The 18,529-nt window shown below is 39.5% G+C and overlaps 1 protein-coding gene across 1 annotated transcript in view; it reads right to left on the reverse strand.

The window, feature by feature from the left end:
• The window catches only part of spns1 (spinster homolog 1 (Drosophila)), a 47,905-nt gene extending 31,975 nt beyond the window's left edge, over positions 1-15,930 (reverse strand). The window contains exons 1-5 of the mRNA XM_034190064.1: positions 15,759-15,930; positions 7,627-7,833; positions 7,355-7,420; positions 4,152-4,288; positions 1,069-1,220 (exon numbers count right to left, since the gene is read on the reverse strand). Of these exons, the coding sequence (XP_034045955.1) occupies positions 1,069-1,220; positions 4,152-4,288; positions 7,355-7,420; positions 7,627-7,825 (554 nt within the window). The 5' untranslated portion in view covers positions 7,826-7,833; positions 15,759-15,930. The remainder of the gene's footprint in view (positions 1-1,068; positions 1,221-4,151; positions 4,289-7,354; positions 7,421-7,626; positions 7,834-15,758) is intronic.
• Positions 15,931-18,529: the final 2,599 nt, after the last annotated feature.

Raw genomic sequence — 18,529 nt, forward strand, 5'->3', positions numbered from 1 at the left:
GACGTGCGCAATGTGAGTGTCCAATCGGAATTGGTTCACCTTCACATGGTTTTCCAAAATCCAATCGTAGGGCAGATTTATCTCACGTGAAAAACCAAAGATAATTTTCAGGAGTGATATGTTACTAGTTGGCCCGTTTGAATAGCCCCCTGGGTGCTCCAATGAGTACATACTATTAGTACATACTCAGTGTGCCCTGCGCCATTACGCACAGCGATCAGTGAAAGCAGGAGCACACGGAGAGCCTCTCACGTGCTCAAACAAAGAGTATGTAACTATCAGGATTGCTCCACTAGTTTGCATGTGAATGTTACTGATAACTCTGTTGCTTTCTTTGCATAAAGCACTGTTTACCATATCAATGGACAACAAAATGCATAGACCATTTTGTATATATTGTTCAAAATGTGCATTTGTGTTTATTGTTTGAACCTTTTTGTTGTTCAGTCTTTCACACAAGACCTCAAAGTACCTTTATAAAGTGTCAAAACAGTTGTTTATTATAGTTTGCTGTGTGTTTTGAATAAATGTGTGTGGAAAATTTTTCGCTTTTTGTTTTCCTTGCCTATTTTTGATTGTAAACCTTTATTACACTTAAAAAACACAACAAAAACATATATATTTTGAAAGCACAGGTTGTCCTGAAAAAAAAAGACATAAAATTTGATTGTGGGAAGCAGGGAGAGCTGTTAACAGCAATAATAAAACATTTATGCCAGGCGAGTGAACTGTCCAAAAAATGCCCTCGGACCCCAGAGGGTTAAGATTCGTCAGGACCTTAACACCTAGCTGCACCACAAACCCTAAATTTAAACTCATTCATTCATAATCACACTTTAAGGTGAAATACTGTTTGAAAGACTAAAATTACAAGTAACAACAATAACAAAAATTATCTTTTTCTTAAAAATCAAACAGCTAAACAAGAGAAATTATCCTCTTAATATATTCTGAGCACCTTAATGATCAAAATATTAAAATTTTAAAGACTTAAGTAACTTACAATAATAATAATAATGATAATAATTAAATAAATAAATGTGAAACCCTTGAAGGCTGTAAACGTACCTGCCAACTGGAATGGCAAAATAAAATATGGAGAGCATGTAGGTCCTGGTTTCTTTGATGTACAGGTCGGCGATGATGGTGGGAGCGATAGTGGAGTAACTGGCCTCACCGACTCCAACCAGACCTCGCGTCAACAGCAGGACTGAGAAGTGCTGCAGGGCAACGAAAACCTGCTCAACTTAACATGAACTGAGAAATAAAACAGTTTCCTGCAGAACTCATACATCACATCTTGTTCTAATAAAAAGATTATTCATGTGTTTCTTCACCCAGTGTTCAATAAATACTGTTGCACTGATGATCTAAATAAGAAATATTACATCATATTTAAATCATGCATAATATTTGCTTCACAACAAAATAGTTACTTTCTTATTCTATGATAATTTAACTTTAATCAGAATATAACTGACTGTGAATCTGGGTTGAGAACAAAATTATTGGCTTATTTATCATAAAGGTTTGTTTGTTTTTTTACAGGGTGGGCCAATAAAATGTTGCCACTTTTTGATCGTACACAAATTTTTGAAATGAGAACTTATTTGAAAATTTTATTTACAGACTTGTAAAAGAAGCATCAAATTAACATTTGATACCAAAGGTTTCCCACTTTGTCTTTTGTTTTCCGCACAGTTCAATAATTGATGACATGTTCAATCCACACTCCTCTTCTTTGGATTACAAAAGTAATCCAAAGAAGAGGAATTTTATTGGCCCACCCTGTATTTAATTATTTGACTTGATAACTACAAACAGTTCAGTCCAAATCGTCATAAAGATTATTGTTAGATTACTGGTCTTTATGAACATTTTGTTGTGAAAAATGTTTTTGCTTTTACTTTTTCATGGAAATAATTGAAATACGTAGTTTGTATTAAATTCTATTTCAATTAAAAGTCCGATTAATACTCTGTTTCTAAAAGTGCTTTAAAATAATATATTTTGTCCAGTACTTTGAAAGCCTACTTTTCACAATAAGATGAGACAACTAAAACATGTGTATAAACAAATACTGGTTGTATTTCTTCATAATTCATGTAAATAAAATCCAAGACAAACAGTGTTGGGAATGTTGATGTATCCATCCCGACTTGTCCAAAGAAAACTGGTTGTAAACGTGATGTTTACATGTGTTATACTAAAGGGGGCACTTACTAATTCACACCATCATTTTGGCTTTTAGATTTTTATTTCTTTTAATTGATCATGTAGAGATTACATATAACTGTGAGTTTAAAGGGCATCATTTTAATTTTCATAAATTTTCATAAACAAAGCCTGAATTTTTTTTGTTTTGTTTTTTGATGTCCTAAAAAATTTCTAACATGTAAAAGCTCAAGGGGCAAACACCTTTTCACGCCACTGTAGATTGTGTAGAGTGGTCGCTGGCTATAACGCGGTTCACCTTTCGCGGCCTCGCAGTTTCGCAGATTTTTTTTTTTGTGCAATTTTGCATGCCTTTTTTTTATTTTATTTTTTTTAACAGCGCACTGTGTTCTGCGTCCTTATCAGGCGGGCCGGTCAGCATCACCGCGATTGCTCTCATTGCCTCCGATGCGCTTACTGAGTCTGCGGGCTTGGTAAACGCTGCAGCAGGCCACTCACACTGCCTCCCTCTCTGCTGTGCGGAGCTGCGGCCAACTCTGGCAACAGGTCCAGAGACCACGCTCGCTGTTTTGATGCAGAGTGCTCCGCCAGCCCGCAAGGACAGACTTCTTGCGGAAAAATCGGCAGCGTCTGCTGCATGGTCTCGGTAACCGCAGCCATGACCTGGATTCTTTGCGGGTCCCACATCCGTATCCCCGGAGGCAGTGAGCGAAGGGAGAGCACGTGCATTGTGTTCTGCATGTGTCTGTTTATAATCTTCTCGCCCAGAAGAAAAAAAAAAAGAGAGTTTTTACACAGGAGAGAAAAGATGAGAAAATGTTCATGCCTGTTTGAGAAAAGTGTATAAAGTGTGTAGTGAGGGGTTTTACAACATCTATAATAACATCTATAATAATTGTAAAAAAATAACACTGACTACTTCATGGATTTCGCCTATTGCGGGTTATTTTTAGAACGTAACTCCCGTGATAAACGAGGGACCACTGTACATGTAAAGTGGATTAGCGCAGGCTTAAATCTCATATGATTTATTCATCGAATAAACTATCTTTCCAAATAAACGGCAGATCTAGCCTGAAGTTTATGACTCTTACCCGAAATACGACACTGTGAAAAAGTCTGACAGAGAAAAGTGGGACAGAATGAAGTCTACAGTCGAGAAAAGACTTCAGCTTCCAAAAGGGTTACAATACAAATATTGGGCCCTTTGTACCCATTTATCAACTGAGCTATCAGAAAAATGTGGCTACCACAGTACCTCTTTTTGGATTCTATGGTAACTTGAGATGATTTTATGAAAAAATTGTAAAACAAGCTGGATTTTTTTTTCTCATTTAACCTTTGACCATCATTGGGTGCACTTAAGGATCCACTTTTCTGGTACCACATGGTACACCCTTCAAAATGGTACACACCATATGCTTAGTCATTTCCATTAGATAAATGGGTCTGGGTGCTTGCTCTGTTGTTGTTGTTCATGTCATCATGATTTCACAAGAAGTCAAGTCAGACAGTAATCTACCCAACATGCACTGTGCACAGATCTTACTAATGCTACAGTCACATTAGCTATAAGCGCGGAGACGCACACTTGGCTTGGTTGCTTCATGGGCGTTCCCGTGGCGTGCCTGCTACATTGCTGTAAGATTTCTTGTAAATCACTTCAAAGGTGTTATCTGATTAAAAAAAACAGTGTTTTCAGATTTCGAAGTGTTTACTTCTCACTAACTTTTACAAAACATATGACAAACACATTAGACTGATGCAAAAACAGTTGTTTCGAAGTGTTTTCCACCATCTTAGATTATTTTGTTCATCTTCAGATCTATTTTTGACCTGCCAACCTGGCAGCAGAGTGACTGTTGTCTCTTGCCGCTGCAAAACGGCCACTCTGATTGAAAATGAATGGTAAGTCATCGCTTGCCTCTGTCGCTTGTAGCTAATGTGACTGCATCTTAAAGCAACACGCAACTCACGTCTTTGGGTGTGTAGGAGCTGCCGAGCGTCACCACAGACCAGAAGATAATGCCACAGCTCATGATCAACTTCCTGTTGTACCTGTCGCCCAGGTAGCCAAACAACGGAGCCAGAAACATGTAACTGCAGATGAACACTGAAAATACACAAAGACCATCACAGAAATGAAAACAAAACCTTTTTTTATTTACATGTTTAAACTGTGAATACTTTAGAATAGATAAATTCAAGCAGCTGAAAACCATGTGTCGTATAAGTGAAAATAAATGTATGTACAACAACCTTTTAACACAACAAATGTGCAATAATCTTTCTTACATCATAGATTTGTCTCTGTGTTTTTAGTCGTTCAATTTGTACATAGTGTCTTTCTTTGATAAATGCATGCCTTCTTTAGTTGTATATTATTTATCTGGTTCTTACCCGAGGCCAAAATATGACCATCGGGTATTGCGAAGACTTTGCATCTGTCTGTCTGTGCTGAGTATACAGTAGTGTTCAGAATAATAGTAGTGCTATGTGACAAAAAGGATTAATCCAGGTTTTGAGTATATTTCTTATTGTTACATGGGAAACAAGGTACCAGTAGATTCAGTAGATTCTCACAAATCCAACAAGACCAAGCATTCATGATATGCACACTCTTAAGGCTATGAAATTGGGCTATTAGTAAAAAAAAGTAGAAAAGGGGGTGTTCACAATAATAGTAGCATCTGCTGTTGACGCTACAAACTCAAAACTATTATTTTCAAACTGCTTTTTTAGCAATCCTGTGAATCACTAAACTAGTATTTAGTTGTATAACCACAGTTTTTCATGATTTCTTCACATCTGCGAGTCATTAATTTTGTTGGTTTGGAACCAGGATTTTGCTTGTTTACTAGTGTGCTTGGGGTCATTGTCTTGTTGAAACACCCATTTCAAGGGCATGTCCTCTTCAGCATAAGGCAACATGCCCTCTTCAAGTATTTTGACATATCCAAACTAATCCAAGATACCTGGTATGCAATATATAGGCCCAACACTGTAGTAGGAGAAACATGCCCATATCATAATGGTTGCACCACCATGCTTCACTGTCTTCACTGTGGCTTGAATTCAGAGTTTGGGGGTCATCTCACAAACTGTCTGCGGCCCTTGGACCCAAAAAGAACAATTTTACTCTCATCAGTCCACATAATATTCCTCCATTTCTCTTTAGGCTAGTTGATGTGTTCTTTGGCAAATTGTAACCTCTTCTGCACATGTCTTTTATTTAACAGAGGGACTTTGCGGGGGATTCTTGCAAAAAAATTAGCTTCACACAGGCGTCTTCTAACTGTCACAGCACTTACAGGTAACTCCAGACTGTCTTTGATCATCCTGAAGCTGATCAATAGGTGAGCCTTTGCCATTCTGGTTATTCTTCTATCCATTTTGATGGTTGTTTTCTGTTTTCTTCCACGCGTCTTTTTTTTTTTTTTTGTCCATTTTAAAGCATTGGAGATCATTGTAGATGAACAGCCTATAATTTTTTGCACCTGCGTATAAGTTTTTCCCTCTCCAATCAACTTTTTAATCAAACTACGCTGTTCTTCTGAACAATGTCTTGAACATCACATTTTCCTCAGGCTTTCAAAGAGAAAAGCATGTTGAACAGGTGCTGGCTTCATCCTTAAATAAGGGACACCTGATTCACACCTGTTTGTTCCACAAAATTGACAAACTCACTGACTGAATGCCACACTACTATTATTGTGAACACCCCCTTTTCTACTTTTTTTTTTTTACTAATAGCCCAATTTCATAGTCTTAAGAGTGTGCATATCATGAATGCTTGGTCTTGTTGGATTTGTGAGAATCTACTGAATCTACTGGTACCTTGTTTCCCATGTAACAATAAGAAATATACTCAAAACCTGGATTAATCTTTTTAGTCACATAGCACTACTATTATTCTGAACACTACTGTAAGTCCAGTCCTGTTAATGCCAGAGTCTTCAAATTCACAGGGAATATTCTTGGGACACAGACCTTGGACAAGTTCAAAGATGGCTAACCTTGACCTATTTTAAGGGGTCAAAATGTCACATTCTTTCTAAACACTGTTTCACTGATTACATGCTCATACACTAAGGTTTATTTATTTATTTTTTTGCATTGCGATATTTTAGGAGGAGGACTATGCCCCAATTTTGTTGTGCTAATGTACACTGTATGAATGTGCAATAACAATAAACAATCTTGAACCATCAAGAAACTGCAGAGAACTTTATTACATATATGAAAAATATTAATTAAAAAAAACATTTCAGATCACAGAAGATAATCTTCTATTGTTGGTAGGATTTTATAAACTTATCAGTTTCTCAGACACAAATATTTTAATCTACATTAAACTTGCTATGAATGATTTTTTTTCTTCCTCCAATAGATGTCACCATAAACAAAGCTTCCCTGTCTAAATGTGATTTCTGGACATATTTCTGGAAATTTACTGCCATCCCACAGCTTGAGGGGGCGGGGGGGGGGGGGGGGGGGGGGGGTAAATAAATAAATGGAAAGGTTAAGTGGTGACTTGTGAATACAGCTGTCTCTTTATAAATGAGGGAGGAGCAACAGTTTCAAAGGGTGAGATTCTATATTTCCAGCCAGACTGAGAATGCAAACATGGGACAGAAAAGCTCAGAGCACAGAGGGAGTGTTGCTTCATTCTCTACACAGAATTGTGTTACATAGAAAATAGTTTGATGGCTGCTGTATTAATGTTTGACACACCATTAATAACACCTTTATGTAAATAAAGGACAAATACACCATTGAGTTCACAGATTGTGTAGTCATATCGATTTGGATAACCAAAACACTATCACAGTGATTATCACTGTTCTTGGACTGAAAAAGAAACCAGTTTGGGATTTGTCTGGAACACATTTGTAAGTCAAGACTCAAAACCTATTTTTATTCTCTTTCTTATGGATAGTTTTTATTTTTATTTGTTTTATTCTTTTACTTCTGTTTTTATTTATGTATCTGAATTTTTTTTTATTAATTTTTAATTATTTATTCAATTTTATGTTGACTTGTTTTATGTAAGGCGCCTTGAGACGGCTTTTGCTGTGATTTGGCGCATTATAAGCTAATTAAATTAAATTAAATTAAATATGCACTCAATATGCAAGCAATGCTTAGTTTGGCTAATTGGAATGTCAGAACGTCTTACCTGTTTGGAGCAAACCAGATTTCTCATCATCAATCCCGAAATACTTCTCGATTTCAGGGAGGACACCTAGTGGAGTCACAACAGAATCTAAAAGTTAAACTAATATAATATAGAACAAAAAAGTGAACTGAACAGTGTTGGTTGAGCTGATTAGTAATTATTGGTAAAGAGCTGCAAAACATTTATTGATGAGAAAACATTCCACTGTGTTATTTGTCCAATCAGGTGAGGACCCTGTGTGAAAAGACAGCTCCTGATTGGCTGCATCTTACCAGCCACAGTGAACCGGTCCATGTAGTTCAGCAGGTTAATATAGCACAGGATGAAGACCGTCAGCAGAGCTCGGACTCTGGACACTCCGCTGGCTGGCTCTTCTATTGGACCCTGAGCCGACACCCCGCCCTGTTCCTCAGCCTCACTTTCATCAGACAAGAAGGGGGTGGAGTCTGACGGGGGCTCACCTGCAGACATGGCCGCTCCTGAAGGGCAAGAATCAACATCATCATCACACCTTAACTTGCCCACAGACTTTTAAAACACTGGAACCCATGTAATATTCCGGTGTACCGGGTATTATCTGGATTAGACCAACCCTGTGGAAGACCACCTGTGTGGTCCCAGTTCCCAAAACACCACACGCCAAGGAACCGGCCCACTACAGACCAGTTGCCCTGACCTCCCACCTCATGAAGACCATGGAACGGCTCGTCCTGTCTCACCTCCACACTGTGGTGAGCAACACCCGCGACCCACTGCAGTTCGCCTACAGGCCCAACATCGGTGGGTGAGCGTTCATTGCAGTAGGCAGATGATCTACCTACTGCAATGAGCGCTCACCCACCTGGAGACCGGTGGGAGCGCTGTGAGAGTCATGTTCTTTGATTTCTCCAGTGCTTTTAACACTATCAGACCGGCACTGCTGAGGGGGAAACTGGAGGACGCAGGTGTGGATGAACATCTCGCTGCCTGGACCATCGACTACCTCACTGACTGCCCGCAGTACGTGCGGCTGCGCGGCTGTTAGTCTGAGGTGTAAGGTGCAGCACCGGGGCCCCCCAGGGGACCGTCCTCTCGCCTTTCCTCTTCACCCTTTACACCTTGGACTTAACCTAAGACATGGACAGCTGCCACCTCCAGAAGTTCTCTGATGACTCCATCATTGTGGGTCGAGTGTCTGAGGGGAACGAGCTGGAGTACCAGTGTGAACGCAACCACTTATGTCTCAACACCAGTAAGATGAAAGAGATGGTGATCGACTTCAGGAGTAAACCACCACCTCATCCACCGGTGAACATCCAGGGGGAGGGCATAAAAGCTGTGGACAGTCTCAAATACCTGGGTGTTCACCTCAACAACAAACTGGACTAGACTCACAACACTGACGGCCTGTACAAAAAAGGTCAAAGTCGTCTCCACCTCCTGAGGAGACTGAGATCCTTTGGAGTGAGCAGGCTTCTGCTTAAGACCTTCTACAACTCTGTTGTAGCCTCAGCTCTCTATGCTGTCATCTGTTGGGCCCCGGGCAGCACAGAGTGGGAGAGAAAAAGACTGAACAAGGTAGTCAGGAAGTCCAGCTCTGTCCTGAGCTGTCCTCTGGACTCTCTGGAGGAGGTAACAGAGAGGATGGTGTTAACCAAGCTCAAATCCATCATGAACAACTCCTCTCACCCTCTGCAACGGACTGTAGTTGAGCTGAACAGCTTGTTCAATGACAGACTGAGGCACCCTCAGTGCAAGAAGGAACGATACCGCAGGTCGTTCCTCCCTGCTGTGGTCAGGCTGTACAATACCACTGTGAAATAACCATATGCAATAATATGCCCACAAATCACGTGCAATATTATTAATATGTCCAAATATCATGTGCAAGAACAACTTGTTTACAAATCCCAGCACTAATGTCACCTTATCACATCTAAACTCCATTTCACATATTGTAAAGAAGATGCTCCTATCTCCCTTTCAATCCCAATCATGTTTATGTATAAGCATATGTATATGTGTGTGCATGTGGGTATGCAAATATGGGTGTTTATATATATATATATATATATATATATATATATATATATATATATATATATATATATATATATATATATATATATATATATATATATATATATATATATACACACACATATATACATACATACATACACATTCTATTTCTACCTCATTTCTTATGACTTGTACTGTTACCAGTATTATTATTATTGCTTATCCTTGCACACACTGTTCGACGAACAATTTCCTCTACTTGCACCCACCTTGTGTGTTGTCTTAAGAGCTGAGTAACGTGAATTTCTCCTCTGTGAGATCATTAAAGTTTATCTATCTATCTACCTAGACCAAAATACAGCCGAGACTGTCAAACAGCCCTGACTGGTGTACATTCCACAGGTATATTTTGATCTAGGCCAGATTATAATTTTTTTTGTTTTGTTTTTTTACACATCTGAATTTCATAGTCCACAACTTTAAAGACAACATGTTACTGGAACATAGAAGATGAACATCATCAACAAAACAGTTCATTTAGGCCACCATCGTTCATTCTTTTCTGCCACTAATCTTCGACTAGGTCACAGCGGCAGCAGATCAAGCAACTAAGACCACACTTCCCTATCTTTGGACAAGTCCTCTAACTCTTCTTGGGGGATTCTGAGGTATTCTCAAGACATGTGGGAGATATAATCACTCCAGCCTGTCATGTGTCTTCCTCGGAGCCGCCTTCCAGTTGGATGTGTCTGAAAGACCTCGCTCGGGAGATGACCTGGTGACCAGGTCTATAGACATGGGGCTCAGGTGGGGTGAATTAAAAAACAACATGGTGTCAGCTCCATATGGGCTCACCTCACTGTTCCACAGGTAGTGAAGAGCAGCAAAAGCCCGCATGAGCACACACTAAAGATCTGAAGTTGCGATATATAAACCAGTTCGGCCAGTCAGTGGAGAACTCATCCTACCAGCTTTAGCCTCCAGAGTCAAAAAGATCACGTGTTCCAGCTGAACAACATGTTGAACAACATGTCAAAGTACTTCAGCGTTATAACCAGTGTTAAGAGGTTTTATCATTTTGCCATTCATGCTTGTCTGCACTCAAAAACATATTATATATACGTGTGTGTGTGTGTGTGTCAGTCCACCGTGGTGTTGCAAAATTAATGATTTACAAAGAAAAAATACAAAAAATGTGAGGTCTATTAGATAAGAAACCGACATTTTTTTTTTAACTATATGGATTTGAATGACATGCGATTACACCAATCATGCTTGAACCATCGTGCGCATGCGTGAGTTTTTTCACGCGTGTCTGTGATGTCATTTCCCTGTGGGCAGGCCTTGAGTGAGATGTGGTCCCGCCCTCTCGGCTGAATTCCTTTGTTTCACACGCTGCTCGAGACGGCGCGCGTTGCTTTATCAAAATTTTTTCTGGACCTGTGAGGAATATCCGAGTGGACACTATTCGAGAAATTCAGCTGGTTTTCGGTGAAAAGTTTAACGGCTGATGAGAGATTATGGGGTGTTTCTGTCGCTGTGCTGTAAGGACTTCCCACGGAGCGGGACGTCGTGCAGCGCTTCCAGGCGCCGTCGTCGGCCTGTTTCGACCTGAAAACATCCTAATTTAAGGCTTAATTCACCCAGGACGTCGTGAGAGAACAGAGAAGATTCAGAAGAGGCCGGCATGAGGACTTTATGCGGACATTCCACTGTTTAAGGACATTTTTTAATGAAAGACGTGCGCGCAAATTCGCCGAGTCGTTTCCGTGACGACTCGGCGAATCTGTGTGCGCTGCGACAGGAAAAACACCTCTGTGTTGAAAACTATTTGTAAAATTCAGGCGGCTTTTGAAGGCTTTCAACAAGTGAGTAACTGAGAAATTGTTTAACAACTTGGGCATGTTCCAACTTGCCCATTACGGTTTCCAACGGAGGTGTTTTTCCTGTCGCGACCCCCCGCGGTCGGGTCCGGCCCGACATGCGACTCTGCCCGCACGTTCTTTCATTACAAAATGTCCGTTAACAATGGAATGTCCGAATAAACTCCTCATGCCGACTTCTTCTGAAAGTTCTCTGATGACTTACTGGGTCAACAGAGCCTGAAATGTGGACGTTTTCAACTTGAAACGGCGAGACGCTGCCGCCTCGAAGCGCAGATCGCCGTCAGGTGCCGTGGGCCGTCCTTACAGCGACACTACCAGACCAAAATCTCTCATTAGCCGTTAAAATTTTTACCAAAAACCAACTGAATTTATCGAATGGTGTCCACTCAGTTGTGACTTACAGTTTTGAAAAAATTTTGATCAAACAAAGGAGCAGTCTCTGAGCCATTCCTAAACAATGAAAAAATTGACGAGAGGGTGGGCGACTCCTCACTCAAAGACTGCCCACAGGCGAATGACGGAACCGACAGGCATGAAAAAACTCTTGCATGCTCACGTCTGATGTAATCACACGTGATTCAAATCCATATGGTTTTTGAAAAAAATAATAAGGTTGGATACTTTTCTAATAGACCTCGTAAATCGCAACACTGTCAAACAGAAATCCCATTTTTAAGTTTGAAAGCGTAGGGCAACACAAAAATAAGACATGCATGTGAATTCACATGACGCAGTGTAGAACTGACAACAGATGAACCCTTGCAAATACAGGGTGAACACAAAAACACTCCTTGGTGTCAAATATAGATAATATCAAAAGTTGAATAATGAATAATTTAACAATTTTAGTATCTACAGTTGCAGAAACTCAACAAATATTTTTTTTCTCTTTTGCAGATTCTTCTTCTTCAAAATTCTAAAATTATCCATGTAACTTATATTATAAACATTTGAAACCAAGGAGTGTTTTTGTGTTCATCCTGTATAATTACAGCTCAAGTGAATGTCGCACAGTGACTGTTAGGATGAACAGGTTTGATGTCATTGTGAACTGATATATTTGTGATTTCTTTAAAAGTTACACATAATCTCTCATTAAGCTCTCATTTTTACAGCTTACTTTTGAAGAAATTGTCTTGTTACATTAGATCATCCATTTGTTTCAAGGTGTAAAAAACAAACAAACAAACAAAACAAACAACATTCTTCTTGTAGCCCTTTATTAATCTTGCTTTTCTGGCCAATGTTAAAAGATTTGAGAAAAAAAAAAACTAATACTGACATAATGCACAAAGAATTATCTAGCTCTTAAATGAACGTAAAACCAGGTCAGAGTTTGCAGGAGACAAACATAAAGCAGTTATCTGCTGCAGAATGTTGCAGTAAAGACAAAGAGGAAGAAGAGCTCAAGGCAGCCATGAATGTGACTACAGTCAAGTGATCGGTTCAATACATGCACATGCAGCAGGTTTTGGTGACCATCAGAACCATTTTTATGTCCAGTTACAAAACCAACATCTCTACTGAGTCAAGTTAGCATTAGTCAGTCAAACTGTCCAGGTGTACACCTAGCTCATCCCAAAGGTGAGCAGAAGGGTTTAGAACCTGATGATCCGATTCAGATTGAGGTTTGAAATCCATTTCAAGCCAGTATCAATCCGGGTTGCTTTCTAGCCAGATAACGTTTAGACCTGTTTTTCAAATGTAGCTCATCCTAGTAGGTCCCGTTCAGACTGGGGTCTGCAATCCAGCTCGATCCACATCCTACATGTTGCATCCTTGTTACATCCTTGCATGTTCTCCCCGTGTCTGCAAGGGTTTCCTCCGCGCACTCCTTGAGGCAACTTTGTTGTGATTTGGCGCTATTTAAGTGAAATAAATTGAACTGAAACCCCAGCCTGACCAGAAAATCGCTAAGGGCACTTGGACAAGGTCCTTAATCCCCTAGTTGCTCCCAATGTGTAGCGATCACCTTACATGGCAGCACCCTGACACTGGTGTGTAAGTGTATTGTGTGAATGCAAGGCATAATTGTAAAGCGCATTGAGCTTCTGATGCAGACAGAAAAGCGCTATACAAATGCAGTCCATTTACCATTTCACTCCAGTTTCCTCCTACAATCAAAAACATGCTTATTTAGGGTCTCCTCCTCCTCTGTGCCTGACCAAGGCAGCGTCTCTACATCTGGAGTTGATCCTCGGGCACCAGACTGTGGCTGCTCACTGATCCTAGTGGTTGGATTGTGTCTAACTGTAATTAGGATGGTTAAATGCAGAGGACAAATTTCATTGTATGTGCAAGTTTACTGCACTGAGGCAAATAATTATTTGATCAACTGTCGATTTTGCAAGTTTTCCCATGTGCAAAGAATAGAGAGGTCTTTCATTTTTATCTTAGGTACACTTCAACTGTGAGACAGAATTAAAAAAAAAAAAAAAAAAAAAAATCAGAAAATCATTGTATGATTTTTAAATTATTTGCATTTTATTGCATGAAATAAGTATTTGATAGTAAGTATCTGAATTCTACCAACCAGCAAGAATTCTATCTCTCACAGACCTGTTAATTTTTCTTTAAGAAGCCCTCTTATTCTGCACTCTCTACCTGTATTAATGGCACCTGTTTGAACTCAGTACCTGTATAAAAGACACCTGTTCACACAGTCAATCAATCACACTCCAACCTGACAACCATAGCCAAGACCAAAGAGCTGTCTAAGGACACCAGGGATAAATTGTAGACTTGCACAAGACTGGGATGACCTAAGGACAACAGGCAAGCAGCTTGGTGAGAAGACAACTACTGGTGCAATTATTAGAGAATGGAAGAAACAAGATGACTGTCATTCTTCCTCAGTCTGGGGCTCCATGCAAGATCTCACCATGTGGGGTAAGGATGATTCTGAGAAAGCCCAGAACTAGAGGAGGACCTGGTCAATGACCCGAAGGGGACATTTCTATTGTATCAGATACTTATTTTATGCAATAAAAGGCAAATTAATTAAATAGAAACAACACAATGTGAGTTTGATTTTTTTTTTTTAAAGCTTCTGTCTCTCACAGTTGAAGTGACCCCACGATAACAATTACAGACCTCTCTTCTTTGTAGGTGAGAAATGTAAAAGCGACAGTTGATCAAATACTTATTTGCCTCACTCTATATATGTACAATGACAATAAATGCTCTATTCTATTCCTAACAATAAACTGATAAATTTTATCCCAGAGACGTCTCTGATTTGAGCCTAATTCCTCGACATCGTAACAAAATTCGGACCTGCTTGGTTTTCCGCAGCTTTGTTACTAGAGGCTATACTGAGTACTAAATTCATAGAGTAAATCCAGGAATACTAATCGCAAGTTTGTTTATTGTCAAAGCAATGAGCCTACTAACCTATGCAGCAGCCTACCTATTAGAGATCTGTGATTCAGGCATTATGAATCCATCTAGAAAACAGAAAACCGCAGAATCCATGATCATGTCCAAGAAGAAGGGAAATGGACTTGAGGATTTTCAGAGTGACTTTCAAGGTATGGGTACAGACTATGGATTTTTTTTTTTTTAGTTCAAATCATGCAGATGCAGATTTTTAGTATTTTCTAGCTCTTATGTTGAGCAGAGGAAAACACTTCGCAGAAAAGAACTGTGCATAGAACAAACTGTCATCAACAAACAACATCCATCCATTTTCTATATCCACCTACTCCAGTTAAGGGTCATGCAGGGACTGGAGCCTATCCCTGCAGTCATAGGGCGTGAGGTGGAGTACACCCTGGACAGGATGTCAGTCTATCTCAGGGCCACAGACGTATAGACAAACAAACACATTCACACCAGCATGCACACCTACAGAGAATTTAAAGTTTTCAGTCCACCTAACGTATATGCCTTTGGATGTGGGAGGAAGCCGGAGGACCCGGAGAGAGCCCACGCAAACACGGAGAGAACATGCAAACTCCACACAGGAAGGCTACAGGTGGGAATCGATCCCATGGCCTTCTCACTGTGAACATGCAACATGATTTATAATATTTAATTCACAGATCCATCAATAAACGTGAGAATGAAATCAAAATTTTGTGTGGTGATACAGGTGTAAAGATAAGTTCACTCTTTTTTTTTTGCCTCAGACATCATTACTGCTTTATGACTTCATTGAGATCTTTACTTTCCCCCCCCCCCCCCCCCGCTTTCCAAAAGCTTTATAAAAGGACATTAATGCTTAAAATATTTTCATTTAAAGATGTTTTAATCAAATCAAAAGAAACACGAGTCTTTATCAAAGATTTCTGAATTTTCAGCAAATAATTTACTTGTTCGGTTCGATCAGCGCAGATTGGATCGACTTAGTAGAATTCATACCCGTAACAAATACATAAAATAAAATCTAGGATAACACAATCATAAAACACTTATTTTCAATGTGATCCTCGTGTATGGAGAATGACGGTGAGTTTAATAAATAATCTTAATAACCTTAATAACTAATCGGTGGTAGTTTGCTTTTGTTAGTTTACCTGTACGATGATTCAGACGCTCCTCTTCTTCGTGCTTTCTATTAAAAACCGGTCACGCGAAACTCTGACAGCTTTTAAAAATCATACCGAAAATTGTCTCGGCAAAGAAAAAAAAAAAACCCACTGTCTCCCGAGGCTGCGTCTGTATGAAGTCCATGTTAACCCCGAAAAACACTTTACCGACAACAACGAAACGCCGCCATGACGGAACTAAAACCCTCACCGCACGTGACTACAGCCGGGAGAGTCACGTGATACTCTGGAGAGGGGGAGAGGGGGTCAAATGAGCATTCTTCAACATTGTGCAACAGATATGAGAATCTTTACAAATGAATTCTTCAAATGGTGTTACAAGCAGCAAGTTTGGCACAAATACTCCCTAGACATTATTCTTTTGTAAAAATTTCCAATAGGCGGCCAGGTAGGGGTCAACTGAAAAATTACACAAGGGTCCAGTGGCGCCGCCAGGAAATGTTTGTTGGGGGAGCTGGGGTAAAAGTTGGAGGGGCTCCACAAAATGTTGTTGAAATGAACAATATATAATAAATTGCTTTATAAATACCAAGGTATATGTTTTAATTGCCTGTGCTCCTCTAAAATGTGGTATCAATGCACACACACATCACTTAGAATGACTGCAAGTTCACTAAACTTGCACATAGGTATACAAACTGAATTCACTGAAATGGTGCTCAAGACAATGCATGGAATCAACCTTACACAAATCGTCTATATCAAAGATTTATTGCCAATTTAACACAGAGGTTTTGGCCGAACAATGATATACAGCTTTTGTATATTGTATTAGTGCACGGCTGCGGCCGACGTGCTTGATAAATTCCTGCGCAAAAAGTTGTTCCCAGATAACTGTGATATATTCCTGTGAGATAATAAGTATATCTCATCTAAATCAATTCTAAAAATTATCAGCAAGAAAATCCTAAAGATAAGTGAAGTTTTAAAAGTGGCCGTAATCAATATTTAGGAAACCTAAATTTTTGGAGTATGGAGTTAAATTTGTCTCATTATTACTTGCAAATGCACAGAGGGTGATTTACAAATATCCTTTGGTTTGTACACCTGCTTTGTTATCCACAAACACACATTTCTGATTTGTAGCTTGTGTGTGGGTTTTTACAAATAAATGTTTATTTGCAAAACTGAAAATTCTGTTTGTGAAGGGTGATTTAGCATTGGTGGATCACCGAACACACACATTCATCACTTTGCTCAGTTACGCAATATTGAGATATTCTCAGTGCAAAACTGCAGCTGAGATCCACAAATATGTCCGTCGCTATTCACATTATTGGCAGACTTATTGGGGAGGGAGGGGGCCTTGGCTCATTATTGGGGGGCTTAGGCCCCCCCAAGTCCCCCCTTGGTACCACCACTGCAAGGGTCACAATTTAAAAATGCTCCAATCATATTGAAAGGTATTCCACAGTATTTGTCTGATCATAAAGATTCCAAAAAGATAGTTTGGATTATCTATGACTGAATTCTATGGAGTTATGGGGTAAAAATAGCAAAAATGCCCAAAATCTCTATCCGGGACAAACAGCCCAAAAACGACACCACCACACAATACCACTTTTAACAACCTGGACCTCATTTCTGGCATAAAATATGGCCGTTTACTCACTGATATAACTTTGGTGTCATTAGAAGTCCATGGTTCAGACGACATGTTCTGGTTCAAAGATTTTTATTCTTCTACTAAGGTGGATTAGAACTTTTTTGTGGTACACAGCATCAGCTACTGTGCAGGAGGGACCTAGCAGTCAACATGTCACTGATTTCAAAATGGCTCTTTTCAAACAGACGTGTGGTGCTGTGACATGTCAATCAACTGCAGTGGCACCTGGGGTAGCCAGTCAGATTTCAGGGGAGTCCAGTGCCACCCTGGCCTCTCCTCTAGCTCCACCTATGCCAGGAAGTATTCAACATTTGACATTTCCTGTTTCACTGTGGACTTAAAATTTAGCACTTCCTGTTTCAGTGTGAACTTGCCACAGAGTTCCCACGAGATTCCATGGGATCTCATCTGTCAAATCTAGGAAGTATTTGACATTTCCTTTTTTACTGTGGATTCAAATTTTGGCACTTCCTGTTTGGGCCATATCAATAAATTAATTTTTTGTTTGTTTTCTTGGGTTAAATTTAATTGGTTGTTATGGGACACTGCTTTGAAGAATTGAAATGCCATGTACTAGCTGGAACTATTGGACTTGATCTGAAGATCACCTGTGCCAATTGTTATAAAAATTTGACTAAATTTGGGACCTGTGAAAAATGACACCTTTTCCATAAAATCCAGGATCGCTATCTTTGACCTGGGCAGGAGGTTTATGCTCATGGATATGAAATTGTGGGAAAAACTAAACAAACAAAAAAACTACAAAAACTGATTGATTGGCATCCTTGCCAATTGTTTTAAATTTAAGCAGTAGCAGTGTAAAAATACAGATTATTGGGTAAAACAGCAAAGTTAAGTATACGATATATAATTTATGTATACTATATATAATTTATATTTTTCCCCACATTTTATGTTACAGCCTTATTCCAAAATGAATTTCATCCATTTTGGAATAAGGCTGTAACACAACAAAATGTGGGAAAAATGAAGTGCTGTGAATACTTTCCAGATGCACTGGATTTCCATCCATCAATACATATCTACATGTGAGAATATAACCAGACTGCATGGACAAAACATTGGGATAAACGTAATCTACAGGACAACTGCAGCACTGCAGAAAAAACAA

The sequence above is a fragment of the Thalassophryne amazonica genome, chromosome 16 (genome assembly GCF_902500255.1).
Source record: "Thalassophryne amazonica chromosome 16, fThaAma1.1, whole genome shotgun sequence".
NCBI classification, from domain to species: Eukaryota; Metazoa; Chordata; class Actinopteri; order Batrachoidiformes; family Batrachoididae; genus Thalassophryne; species Thalassophryne amazonica.